This window comes from Hyalella azteca, unplaced genomic scaffold (genome assembly GCF_000764305.2).
Source record: "Hyalella azteca isolate HAZT.00-mixed unplaced genomic scaffold, Hazt_2.0.2 contig15455, whole genome shotgun sequence".
Taxonomy (NCBI): Eukaryota; Metazoa; Arthropoda; class Malacostraca; order Amphipoda; family Hyalellidae; genus Hyalella; species Hyalella azteca.
The window spans coordinates 238,990-252,501 of NW_025945309.1; the positions used below are offsets into that span (position 1 = coordinate 238,990).

Consider the following 13,512-nt stretch of genomic DNA (forward strand, 5'->3'; position numbering starts at 1 on the left):
CGTGGGCAGTGGGGCAATGTTATCGTCATCAAGTCACATCACGCGTTCGTTATTTCTTTCCAAGGACGGAGATGCTTTTAACACGTTTCACTTACAGGCTATAGCAATCGATTGGAGTTCGACAAGACCTCGGGTTGCTGAGGCTATCATCGATTTCTGATCTGGATTCATTGAGTTTCTAAGGCTTCTCTACTTCCGGTTAAATTTGTTGGGTCACTTGCACATTAGATCAGTTCTACTTGTATAACTTCAATGTATTTACTTTGAATTTATTTTTTTTAATGCAGTTGCAGAAACAAGTGTTGTTCGTTCCCAATAGCAACATAATCTTGTTTGACTACATCCAAGATAGCAAGGATGTTCGAGGCAGGTCGATTAGTTTGTTCGAGACGTGTGAATATTTTATAGCTAGTGAATTCGATACGCCAAGATCTATCACGCACCTAGGCTAATACAATTCGACTTTATCTGTGATACTAATTTTTTATCACGATTTTATTTTAGTTTGATGACAGTGAGTCATTTGCTCATAAAAGCCTGCATTTTATTACGTCGTTACTGTGTCTTGAATATTCTTATTAATCGATTAATTCATGTGTGTCATTTTGCTTCTGATAACAAAGGATTTTTCTTTGTGTTACAGGCTTGCGAGCAGCTGAAGTTTGTGATCCAAGTGTGATCGCGTCTGACTTCCGTGTGATCTGAACTCCAACGACTCCACCATTCTCCAAGCAACCGTGCACAGCTCCCTCACTTCCACACAAGTCACCACAGTCCCTCACAACTCCTCGACGCCCTCAGATCCACTGGCTCAAAACTCTGTAACTTGTGTGCTATCGAGCGAGGCGTCTCGTCCTAAATTATCGCCTCAAGATCGACAGTACAATTTCGCCAGCCTCTTGGACGACCAACTCAACTCAGAGGAGCCTACAGAAGAAGAAAACCAAAATCAAAATTTACAAAAGTTGTTTGAACTTCACGGAGCACAGCAGAAACACATTTTTCCTGGTGGTTCTGCAGTTGATATTTTTAGTGACAACAGAGTAATCGATTGTCAGCCGAGAGAAGATTCACTTGAAAATTCAAACTCCGCAGCAAGTTCTGATATATTTGGAAATTGCGCCCTTAAAATAGACGAGTGTAGCAATCCAGCTTTAAGTTCGTCTGTAAACGAGAGACTTTCAACTGGTGATCCAACAACGTCTATTGAGAAAAAAATTTCGACAGAAAACCGTTTTACGGACTGTTTTGCCACGAACACCTTACGCTCCTTACAAGTTAGATCGGCTACAATCAATCAATCTGGTGCAGATGATATTTGCGATTCCAAGTTGAAAGAAAATTCTAACTCGCCTGAATGTGATTCACGCGCTTCCTTATGCTATTCTGATAACAACCCAATTCAAAACTTTGAAGATTCTTCGCGCAATTCTGCTTCAAATTTCAACAAAGAATGTGTTTTAAATACTAGCAACAGTTGGGTAAGCTCAAACTACAACTCACCTGGCAACTTTCCCCCGGCTTTGAGTACATCATGCCCTATTTCCAGTGACTATTATACTTCCAGTCCTAGTCTTGACACTTATTACTCTAGTAACTGTTATACCTCAACCAGCGCGCCTGTTCACTCATACACGAACTGTTCCTCTTCTGCAAACTTCAATCCGGCGACTTCCGTTCTTAGCTGTTACACATCAGCACCCAACTATTCAACATCCATCCCTGGCTGTTCAACATCAAACCCTGGCTGTCCAATATCTATCCCTGGTTATTCAACACCAATTTCCGCTTATTCGACCTCGGCCCACGGTTGTTGGACCGCAAACGCCAGATTCGCGCGAGGTGCGCTCGGTGCAGAGCAAAGGCCTGCATGCGTTAGGTTGCAGGAGAAGGAGGGAGTCCCGGGTTCTTCACATGCAGGGGCGATGGTGGCAGCAGGCGCTCCGCTTGCGACTGCCGGCATAGCCTTGCTACAGCATCCTAAACTTGCCGACATGCAGCAACAGCAGCAGCAGCAACAGCAGCAGCAGCAGCAGTATGGCACGCAGGTGAGAACCATGCGAGTCGTTAAATTAATCGGGGGCAGAGCTCAACATTCATAGAGGTAGGATGTTTTCAACGTTTTGATCAACGTGTTTTCTGACTTGAGCAACTTCGCTCAAATGTTGTTTAATGATGGTCTGTCGCTAATTCTGTTTAGTTTTTATTCTGAAGTTTTTTAAATCTGGCACTGCTGGATGATATGTGTTGTCTTGGATAACTAACGCTACATAAGACTCATTATTAGTCATTTAAAGCTGAGTGTTTATTTTTAGATGATCTAGGAGAGAAAGCTATTTGTTTCTTCCCCAGATATTCTTTTTTATATCTAGTCTCCTATTCTGTACGTAATCGTTTTTTTCCACTTGATTGGCATCAGCTTGAGTTTAGCAACACGCATGCAGGTGCAGGTATATATGTGAATTATACATGTAAAATACCTTTTGGTTTCACGCACATTCATATACGTTTGTGTGTCGGGTGGTCGTAGAATTTCAACGTGGTGCATGACCCTAAACTAGGCAATGCTGCGCAGAAACGTTCAAAATTAGCGGTAATTATTACATTCAGTGTTGCACCCTGCGCCAGCCGCGGTGTCAATGAATCGATTATAGAAGTGTCACCGCCGCCACGTAGTGAACTGACCGTACACATCACAACCTCCTCTTGTTGTTGGCTACTGTTGAGAACTGTGTTGTGTTGACTACTGTTGAGAACTGTGTTGTGTTGGCTACTGTTGAGAACTGTGTTGTGTTGACTACTGTTGAGAACTGTGTTGTGTTGGCTACTGTTGACAACTGTGTTGTGTTGACTACTGTTGAGAACTGTGTTGTGTTGGCTTGCTCTGCGATGAGCGGCTTCGTCTGATTTATGGTCACGTTTTACCATCTATCGAGTAATTCGTTTCGATTCCAAGAAGTAGTATTAATTTTACCTTTTGCATTAGTGGACGGTAGAAGTGATTGGTATGACTGACTCTTTTATTTATCTCGTTAATGTCTTTAATTTTCATTCGTCTCAAGGTAATTTAAGCGAGGCTTATATTAAGCTATAGATTATTTCCTTAAATTAGAGTAAAACTTTTAAAAAACCGCCGTTTTACTAAATGATTTTTTAAGGCATTATTTTCAACGAATCTAGACTCTGTCCGTCTTATGCTTCTAGTATTTTTAGTGATTAACTGCTTAGTATTCGTCGGTAATGTTACAATTGTTAACAATTTATTGTTGTTGCTTATTGTTCGCCGCATAAATATTTCATTACGCCTGTCATCGTTGTTTACAAACGGCAAGGTTCCCTTTGACCATCATGCGCGATTATCGAAGTGAAAGTCGAAACGACGAGGCGCTGTTTTGGGCTGTGTTGGGGGAATCTTACTGTTATTGAAGATGTCAAGGCTGACCGAGCTAAGCATGGTTGTGGTGTGCTGGGGCTCGTGCCTGTATTATTAAGCTGGCTATCAGATTAGCTGTGACTTCGATTGGCTCACCGAAGAGTAAGCGCCAATATTGATCACGACGCTACCTATGACGGCGCTTCCTATCACCTCGTCTTCACCTGAGTACTTAATTTTGCTTTAGGTACTATACTATTGTTTATTTTCTTACACAGTTTTTATATGGTCATGCTTGGAACTAATGGAGTTTAATTTACGTACAATGAAAATACGTGAAGTTTATAATCATCAATGATACGTTTATTCATACTTCTTTGTTCTTGCTTTATGATCAACGAATATTGATAGCTGGAAATTTGAAATTAACCTTATCAAGGCTATTCACCTGTTTTTCATTGTGAGAAATTATTTTCTACGCTCGTTTCGCTGAATACAATTATCAATGCCTTCGCCGTCCCGACCTACCACTGCTAAAAATTAATTTTTTTCTTGCCCAGTTATAATCACAACCATAAATTGTCATCGATTTACATGTATACTCTATTTAATAGAAAAGCTCGTAATAAGCTCATCGAACCTAAATAACAACATTAGATTCGACACGCGCGAACGATGTGAAAGGTCAGCAGATCGACCCAGCATTAATATGAGCATTTGTTGCTGCGCGCACCGCAGCTACAGAGCCTGGAGACGCTCTGTGCTTTGCATCCTCGCGCGATAGTCTGGTGATAGACAGGCGATAGCGCCCGTCAATATTTGTTGTGTGAGTATGGCAACCCTCGCCTCTCTGCCCTCTCCACACCACCCTCACTCCACACCACCCTCACTCCACACCACCCTCACTCCACACCACCCTCACTTCACACCACCCTCACTTCACACCACCCTCACTCCACACCACCCTCACTTCACACAATATCTTTCAAGTTTCCTCTTTGTTGGCGTGCTCTTTTCTATGTAATCTCATTTGGTCATTTTGAGATAAATTTACATATGTGTTCGCTGATTTATCAGACATCGTCATTGCTATTCGTATCCTAGTAAACTTTTTGCCATTAGTAAACGAATAACTTAGACTACTTTAGTTTCTAATTGACATGCACTTCTACTCACACTTCTTATGTTACAGAAGAAAGTGAAACTGTAGTGTAGTAAAAATTCATTGAAAACTTATCAATTTGGTGCGTCATTTAACATTTGAGTTTTACGTATTTGATCAACAGACCACGTATTCTCTGTTTAGTTTGTCAATCGTGAGTAATCTTCTTTTAAAGCCGGCCATGAAAATTTACGCCGATAGGTTTTAATTGTAGATTCTTTTGTTCTCTGTATTCTCATTGGTATTATTCATCCTCCATAATCATAAACTAAATGAGTGAGATTGTGAAAACATGGCTTGGCCGCTGCTCACGACAGGGCATCGATTTTACATCATTCCTTGAACTGCAACGATGTTGTTCGTCGTACAGCCAGTCTACACCGTCCTCATTTACGGCTATATGGCTGTCGATACATGCGGCTGCTACGTATTCATTCGCTTATACATGTATGTGGCTGTACGGCTGCTTTTCAATGATCCAGGCTATGAAGTTCACATCTAATAAAAGAATTGTCGTAACCTATACAAGCTACCACATAATGTGTACTATCCTTTCATACTGTGTGTCTTAAGTGCTGCACTGCAAACGCAATTAAAAGTATCATCTATTGAGGCTTGTGTTATAAGAAAGTTTACGAAAGATTCATTTAATTTACTACTCCAGGATTCGGAAATATTGGTGTTTTTCAAGCTCATTCCTTGTTCGGATAAGACGGAGGTTATTCACCGTGCATTCACATTCGCGAGGCTTGTGAATCCAGTGACCTGTTCTGCGTTAAGTGGCGAGCTGGATTGCTTACTTTTTACCTTATTTACATACATTTGCCATTCGATCGACGCAAGTAAACTTGTGACGTTTTTAATGTCGACAAAAATATATGTAATCCTGATTTCATTGAAATTACTTGTCGCTATCAATTTAATTTTGAATGAGCCAGCCAATGAGCCACTGCATTTGATGAGCCATATTTCAGTCGTTTGTGCATAACCGGTACAAGATATCAAAATAATGCAATAGGACCAATGCGTACCACCTCCATCTCAACGCTTCACTGCACTGGTGCGACGATGTGGTAGTACCAGTGCGTACTGCATACCCCATCTCAGCGCGTCGCTAAACTGGTACGACGATGTGGTCGTACCATCGCGTAGCACCTACTCCATCTGAACGCGTCGCTAAATTTGCTATGTATTGGGGCTGTGCGAGGTCGCCGCCGTGAGGACGTGTGGGCTGGTTGGGTGGTTTACAGTGTTTGCCGGGCGGCTTATTGTGTCCTTGCTGGCCTTAATTCGATCCTGGGCCTCGAGAGTAGCTTTTACCCTCCTGTAGCGTTGCAAAGTTTACTCTTTTTCATTAAAAATATTCAGTACATTAACTCTTGATTTCATTGGCAGTCTTGTAAATTCAGCTAGAATTTCATTTCTAGAAGACTTGTCGAGTTTCAATCTTCTGCCTTCTCACTGCCTCTGCCTTCGCAGTCTTTGGAGTTCTCTTTGGCAATATTTTATTGCCAGAAGCTCTCGAATTTTCTCTGTACCTCAGAGGGCAATTTTTTCTTCCCTTGCTGGCGTTTTTCCCCCTGCTGTGCCCAGCTTCCCCTCACCTCTCCTTCCCCTTGCAGAATTTATTTGCAAGCCAACCCCTGATCGACCCAGCCTGAGGTCGCATTCACGCCAACAAATCTCCTCCTCTTGTTGCACAATCAGTTGCGTTCAAATATCTTGAAGCTAAAGTGCTTCATATTTTGTGACTATCTACTTATGATTTGTTCGTTTAAATGTCGTGACATTATTCGTAATTCTCTGGCAACTGGCGATAATCTGGCGTGTTTGAAGCAGACAGTTAGCTTGAACGCGCTCCGTATCCTTCGAGTTTCCCCAAGGCAATTTTACTGAGTGCATTTCTTCCTTTATTCCTGCGCTGCTCTTTCTGCCGACTGCGCGGTAAAGCTGGATAAGTGAGCAGGGATCCTCACACTCAAATAATTTCACCGTAGTAAACTCTGCTGACGCGTTTCTCATGGTTACAGCTTCTTCTCAGTTACATCTGGTTTTGGAAATCTATGATACCAGCAGCGTCATCTTGGGTTTAAAAATGATACTTATCGCACGTTTTATATTGTATGTTTGTAACAGCTCCGATCCATTTCGAAATAAGAATTGAGAGCTGAAGCCAAATAATGTCTGCAGGTCCATGACTGAAATAATTTTTCTGTTATAATTCTTAATTTCATCAAGTACAATCTGGTCACTCGCCTCTAGCTAAAAACCAAAGTTTCGTAAACGAAATTTGACGAAATTTGTATACACTTCTCTGTTCGCTCCTTGCCACTCTTTCGTCTTCTGTCGTTCACTTCTTCGTTGCGCTGCGTAATTTCTTTCGTTTCTGCCGCAAAGCTGTCGGCACGCCCCTCCGAGCCCTGGCTCTCGTGTCCGGTGCTCCAGGAACTGAGCTCTAGAGTAAATCTGCCCGCCTCAAATGGAAGGATATTTTGTGGTCACTTTCGGCCGTGCCAGATACTCAAGACCTTTTTCAATTTTCGTCAATGATCGATCTGAAGCCACTCCCAGAGATTGACTGACCGATCGTTAAATTGGGATGGTTGTTACAGGCAAAGTTCCTAGAGTTACTTAAATGCTGGTTTCAATTTCCCGAGATTTTTTTGGGAAACTGCTGAAAATTCTGCTTTATGAGTATAGCAGAAATGATCGCAAAAATAAAATCAATGGACATCCAGACAATGCATAGTTTGAGAATGTTGCAATACTTGTTATCATGTCTGAAGAATTTGTGATTGCTGCGCTGTCTCCAGCGAAATTTATTTATTAACGGCGCATTAAAAGGCTAAAATTATTCAGCAATTTATGGGAAGCATCGAGACTAGCGGTTCGTGCAAATGTTGTCGGCCTGAGAGATGAGGCGAGTAATCTTTTCATAAAAAATAAAGCTTATTTCGCTTTACTAGTCTAAGAAAAACTGGCAAGTTGAATTTGTTTTCTTTGGTTCAATTTGCGGTCCGCCAATCATACCTTGCAAGCTATTGCATGAACTGCTTGCCTAGGGAAAATGTTCGAACATTTAATCTAAACTTCTCCAGTCAGCGTGGAAACTCGACATATGCCATCAACCTCCAATTAAAATGCATTATCATGCTTACGCTTGCGAATTTGTTTAATTTTAATATATATTATTTTTATTATCATCTATTCATAATTTGACGTACATTATTCGTGCTGGTTATGATCAATCAGTCGTGTTAATCTAAATCATAGCATAGATTAAGACGTAATGGATGAGAGGTTAGCGCCCTGTGCTGTGAGCCTCGGCTAAGTCCCCGGCCCTAAAGCTCACCTCGTCCGGAAGAAGGGGAAGAGTTGGGTGTTGTGGCGGCACCCCGTCGGCTTCTGACATTTGGGACTGCGCAGCACCCTCGTGTCAATGACCTTATATGGTCATGCCATCCCTACCTTATTATTACTACTCCTGGCTAATGTAATGACAATGTCGCGGTATTTTTAAAGCATTTATTGAGCTAGGTATAGTTTTGTGTGCGTCTTACGGTCTGAAACCAGAATTAACGTCTCAGTCTCTCCCATATAATTTTGAAGCCTGACCACCCTTGTTTAGTTATGTGCGCTGTCTAAACTCTAAAGTGTGAAGCAGAGGGTTAGCGAAACTTGGGACTCAGCTAACGTGGAGTTTACAGCGGGAATTCATTTATTTGCCAAAATAATACGTTCAAGAAACTAATGGATTTTTGACCATGATAATTCATCGTGGTGTGGAAGAAATTTCTTTAAGTTCTTCAATTTATTGTAATACAATATTTCTGATCTTGATTTATGTCGGTTTTGTGTGCTGATTATTATCGGGTGAATGTTGCATTTTTTCTTACTTGATTAATGAAGGTCGTCTGTGTTGAGTCGTCTGTGTTTTTTTTTTCATCCTACCATGTCTGTTGTAGTACTTTTAACGATTGTGTTATAGTTTGCATTAGCTATATATGTACATTGGGATGAATTTCGTGTACATATATATTTCGTGTACGGATGAATTTTTCTTTTTTGTTTTATTCCTGATTGCAATTGTTCATCACTTATATGATGTTCAGTCCCTCCAATCTAACAATATTCATTCTTATTCAATTTATCCTTAAATTTATTTGATTGATTGTATTACGCTCTTTTTTTACAACATTTACAAAAGGTTACGGTACCTTACTTTAAATAAGTAAGTTGTCTTAATTCAGCTAAATATTGTTGCTTGTCCTACTCCACCGTATCCATGCTACGGGTTAGATGATGACGGAACCCTGCTCTGTGCAGATGGGGGCGATGACCATGACGGGCGGAGGCATCAACGGGCCCGGGCCCGCTAGTGTGGGCAACGGGTCGTCCCCGGGCTACTCCATGACTCGGGCCAACACCCCCACCATGCACCCCAGTAACCCCTCCGCTGCACCTCCCTCCATGAACCCGATGAATGGCATGAATAACATGATGAACAACATGATGAATACCATGGGAGGCGGCGGCAGCAGCATGATGGGCATGAATATGAACGGCATGGGGCCAGGCATGGGCAAATGCATGGGCATGTCGGTGAGTACATCCGCACATCGTGTTTAGTTAATCATGAATAAATCAAATTTTTTACTTGGTTTTTATTATTAAAAAATTTCGCCATTATCAACAATAATGGAGTTATTCGTCTAGTTTCTCAGCTTGAGTTAAAGTTGTATTGGAATTTTTCACAACTAGCTTGAAAACAACGTAGTAACAAGGAGTTAATTCATAAATAAATTGACTCATAAGACGTACACACGCATTCTCACCAACCGAATTAGTTCGATCTTTACCAATCATGCCCCTCACCCGCGCAGAATGGAGGCATGAGCTCCATGATGTACCAGCGAGGGATGCCTGGGTCAATGGGGCCTTCCAGTATGGGTCCTGGCATGGGTCCGGGAGGAATGGGTCCAGTTTCTGGAGGCATGGGACCAGGTTCCATGGGTCCTGGCTCGATGGGCCCCGGTTCTATGGGCCCGGGAGGAATGGGAGCCGGCGGCAGGCCCGGTCCTTACCCAAGCCCTGCGGCGTACATGGCCCAGAAGCGGGCCGCAGCCGCTGCTGCTGCGGCCTCACAGCAGTTTGCCGGGTCTCCGGGCCCAGGAGGCAACATGGGCCCGCAGATGGGCCCAGGAATGGGACCTCAGGTATGTCAAAGCATTATTGTTCCACATATTTATTTCAGTCTCGTTTAGCTACTGGAAAATTCCCAAACCTTTGCACAATAATTAATATATTTTCATTACATTATATCCACTCTATTGGCTGCTGCTTTTCGGAGGAAGCTGCGCTAAAACTAAATATTTTGCCTTATACTCCTAAGTTAAAATCTGTGCAGTGCATCACTCTAAACAGCACTATGTAACATTCCACTCCTGCGCTGTGTATAACTTTCCCCTCACTCCCCAACAGGCGGGAATGAGTCTGGGTGGCATGAGAGGAGGCGGGTACCCCGTCCAGCAGCCTCTCCCCTCACCATTCCCCTCTGGTCCCCAATGCACGATGCGTGGCCCCCCAGGCATGAGCCCCAGGGGCCCACCTTTCCCCCAGAGCCAATACTATGGGCCTCAACATCAGTATGGGGGCTACGGCCCCCAGTATGACATGATGGGTCCCATGAACGGCATGAGTATGGGTGGCATGGGCGCTATGAACGGCATGTCACCAATGAACAACATGGCAGGAATGGGCATGAGCGGAATGGGCGGTATGAGCCCCATGAACAGCATGGGTAGCATGGCTGCCTCACCCGGCATGAACATGATGGGTTCACAAATGGGTGGCGGGATGAACACATCAGGTGGCATGGGAGGTATGAGTGGCATGAGCGGTATGAACTCGCCTGGAGCTATGAACACTATGAACGGAGTAACGCCCATGAACACAATGAACGGAGCAGCTACCATGAACACAATGAACGGACCTATGACTTCTGTTAGCCGGTGAGTAGCTCTTGGCAATTCATAGGAAATCTTTAATCAATTCGAATTAAGATATAAATATAAATGTTACAATGCTTATAATCAATTAGTAAGAACAATCAGTTCAAAAATGAATCCGCCCCTTCATCCGAGCTTCGTCCTAGAATACAAACGAATTTTTTCTCACAGTCGTCACACATATTTTTATTCGTGGTGCAGGCTTTAGTTAGCCATTTTTCTCTCTCTGTCTTCACACCGAGATTTTTTTATTTGCTCAATCTGGAGGATGTGCGCTGTTTTTTATTACCATTGTAATTACAAACTAATTTTACTGAATCAACTTTGATACGTTCAGATTCAGGATTAACTCTTAACGGATCCTATTCATATGTATGGTTAACTCTGCAATATTAAAAACTTCATTTCTGAATAATTTGATCTTACTTATTTAATTTCTTCAGAGTAAACTCCTCAAGCAGCCTTGGCCCCGGTCCCGTAAGTGGGAGCAGTGGGAGCATCGCCCCCGGTGGGGGAGGGAGTTCTGGGGCTGGCAGTACGGGGGGGAATTACCAGCATTCCCCCATACCTGGTAACCCTACGCCCCCTCTCACCCCATACATGAGCCCTCCCTACGCCAACTCCTGCAATCCCGACATCAAACCAGAAATGGCCGACGTCAAGCCGATGGTTTCACAGAGTAAGTTCTCATTAAACTAATTATGTGTATTACTGTCTATATTGTATTCATAATTCAGGTTAATGTCTTTACAGGATATTGAGCTCATCATTTCGGTCAATATTTGTATGTGCCTATAAATTATTCCGCGTTTTTTAAGTAGATTACAGATTTAATCAGGCTAGTAACGATGCCTTTGCTGCCGAGTTAATGTATTATTTACCAATTGTTATATACTGCTAACAATTTTAGTTTATCTTTGCTGGTGATGCAACTCACCGCAACTTAGTGCAATTACGTCCTGATGAATAGTTATTCAAACCCAGAGACTGTTTTATTTGATTTAACTGTAGCGTTGTGAGAGAATCCGATTCTTTGCAACTAAACAAAAACCGCCCGGCAGAAGAAGAAGAGTTACGCCTGACGTTCCCGGTGCGGGAAGGCGTCGTGCTGCAACCCTTCCGCCTCGAGCACAACCTCGCCGTCAGCAACCACGCATTCCACCTCAAGCCCACCGTGCACCAGACGCTCACCATGAGGTCAGATCACGGGGGGTGTCAGCTCAGTGGCAATTTTATTTCTGGCAAAATGAAACAGTGATATGGTTCCTAAGTAGGTATAGTCGCCTGTGGAAGCATAATCCTCCTGTATTACTTACATGTTGTCATTTTATTCTATTACTAGCGTACAGTTTTCCACTTGCTAGGTATTCTATTGTTTTAACGCGACTCACTTTTCCAGGCCAGATTTAGTAACAGCGTACAATGTTCAACTTGCTATGTATTCTATTATTGTAACTCGACCCACGTTTGCAGGCCAGATTTAGAGCTACAACTCAAGTGTTTCCATCACGAAGACCGCCAAATGAACACCAACTGGCCGGCCAGTGTGCAGGCTTCCGTGAACGCGACTCCCCTGAACATCGACCGCGGCGAGCAGAAGAGTTCCCACAAGCCGCTCTACATTAAAGATGTTTGCGTGCCTGGTCGTAACACCATCCAGATCACCGTCACCGCCTGCTGCTGTGTCAGTATATGCTACTTACCGTCTGAATATTTCCTTCTGGGTGTTGTGTGTACATCATTATAGGTGTCGTCAATGAATCATAATGGGTTTCGTCAATATATAATTCTGGATGTAGTTAATACATCAGTGTAGGTGTGCTGAAAACATTATTCTGGAGAGTGTGTATACATCATTTTAGGTTCCATCAAAACATCATTTTAGGTGTCGCCAATTCTAGGTGTATAGTACACATGGTTATGTATTTAGTCGTGACAGACGACATGGTTCTGTTTGACGTGACTAGACATGGTTCTGGTAGTAATATCTCTACACAATAGGGCTAAGTGTCGATGCGTAAGTGTGTTAGTTTGTTTACTCGACTGACTGAATGCTTGATTAATTGTTTTACTGGCGTAGATCTTTCGATTTGTTTAGTGTCTACTAATATTGCCATGTTTCCATGAATGAAGATGCCCTATACATACAGTCTAAAACTGAATTTTTTTTTTAACAAATGATGGCTGTCATTGTCCTACGTTTACGTAGCTCACTTCTTCAAATTTTTGTTTTCTGAAAATTCCTCACATTTTCTACTAACCATGATCTTTCCACGGAAAATTTGGCATTATTTTTACAAGTTTAAGGTAGTAACTAGTGACAATACTTTATATATATTTATTTTTTTCCGTTGCAGTCGCACCTGTTCGTGCTGCAGCTGGTGCACAGACCGAGCGTGCGGTCGGTGCTGCAGAACTTGTTAAAGAAGCGCCTCTTGCCCGCCGATCATTGTATCACTAAAATAAAACGTAACTTTAATTCCGTGGTCTCCAGTTCGACCACCGCCAACAGTACAAATGTCAGCAACAATACCAGCAACAATAATAATCAGTTAACTAACGTTCTCACAAATAACACCGGCAATTCCAATAACGGTAACAATAGTAGTAACATCAACAACAACCTCAATAATAACCAGTTGACGCCTAGCAGCTCGAACAGCAGCTCGAATAACAGCAACGGTGCCACCGAGCAAGATGGCGTCGAACAGACCGCTATTAAAATATCCCTCAAATGCCCCATCACATTTAAACGCATTCAGCTGCCCGCGCGAGGCCACGACTGCAAACACATTCAGTGCTTCGACCTCGAGTCTTACCTGCAACTCAACTGCGAGCGCGGTGCCTGGAAGTGTCCGGTGTGCAAGTGAGTCATGTAAATTCTCTGTAAAATTGTACTTATTTACTATGACATTATTTGTTTTTCTTTGCAAGTGAGTCATGTAACTTCTCTGTAAAATGTTACTAAT

The 13,512-nt window shown here is 42.6% G+C and overlaps 1 protein-coding gene across 2 annotated transcripts in view; it reads left to right on the top strand.

The window, feature by feature from the left end:
- LOC108681025 (zinc finger MIZ domain-containing protein 2) overlaps positions 1 to 13,512 on the top strand; it is a 69,496-nt gene that overhangs the window by 46,723 nt on the left and 9,261 nt on the right. The window contains exons 2-9 of one of the 2 annotated variants that reach the window (XM_018169974.2): positions 644 to 2,048; positions 8,862 to 9,137; positions 9,419 to 9,751; positions 10,017 to 10,546; positions 10,987 to 11,222; positions 11,605 to 11,740; positions 12,017 to 12,227; positions 12,901 to 13,409. In XM_018169974.2, the coding sequence (XP_018025463.2) occupies positions 1,926 to 2,048; positions 8,862 to 9,137; positions 9,419 to 9,751; positions 10,017 to 10,546; positions 10,987 to 11,222; positions 11,605 to 11,740; positions 12,017 to 12,227; positions 12,901 to 13,409 (2,354 nt within the window). In that variant the 5' untranslated portion in view covers positions 644 to 1,925. Of the gene's footprint in view, positions 1 to 643; positions 2,049 to 8,861; positions 9,138 to 9,418; positions 9,752 to 10,016; positions 10,547 to 10,986; positions 11,223 to 11,604; positions 11,741 to 12,016; positions 12,228 to 12,900; positions 13,410 to 13,512 lie in introns of those variants that run through there. The other variant, XM_018169975.2, reaches the window with a different exon arrangement.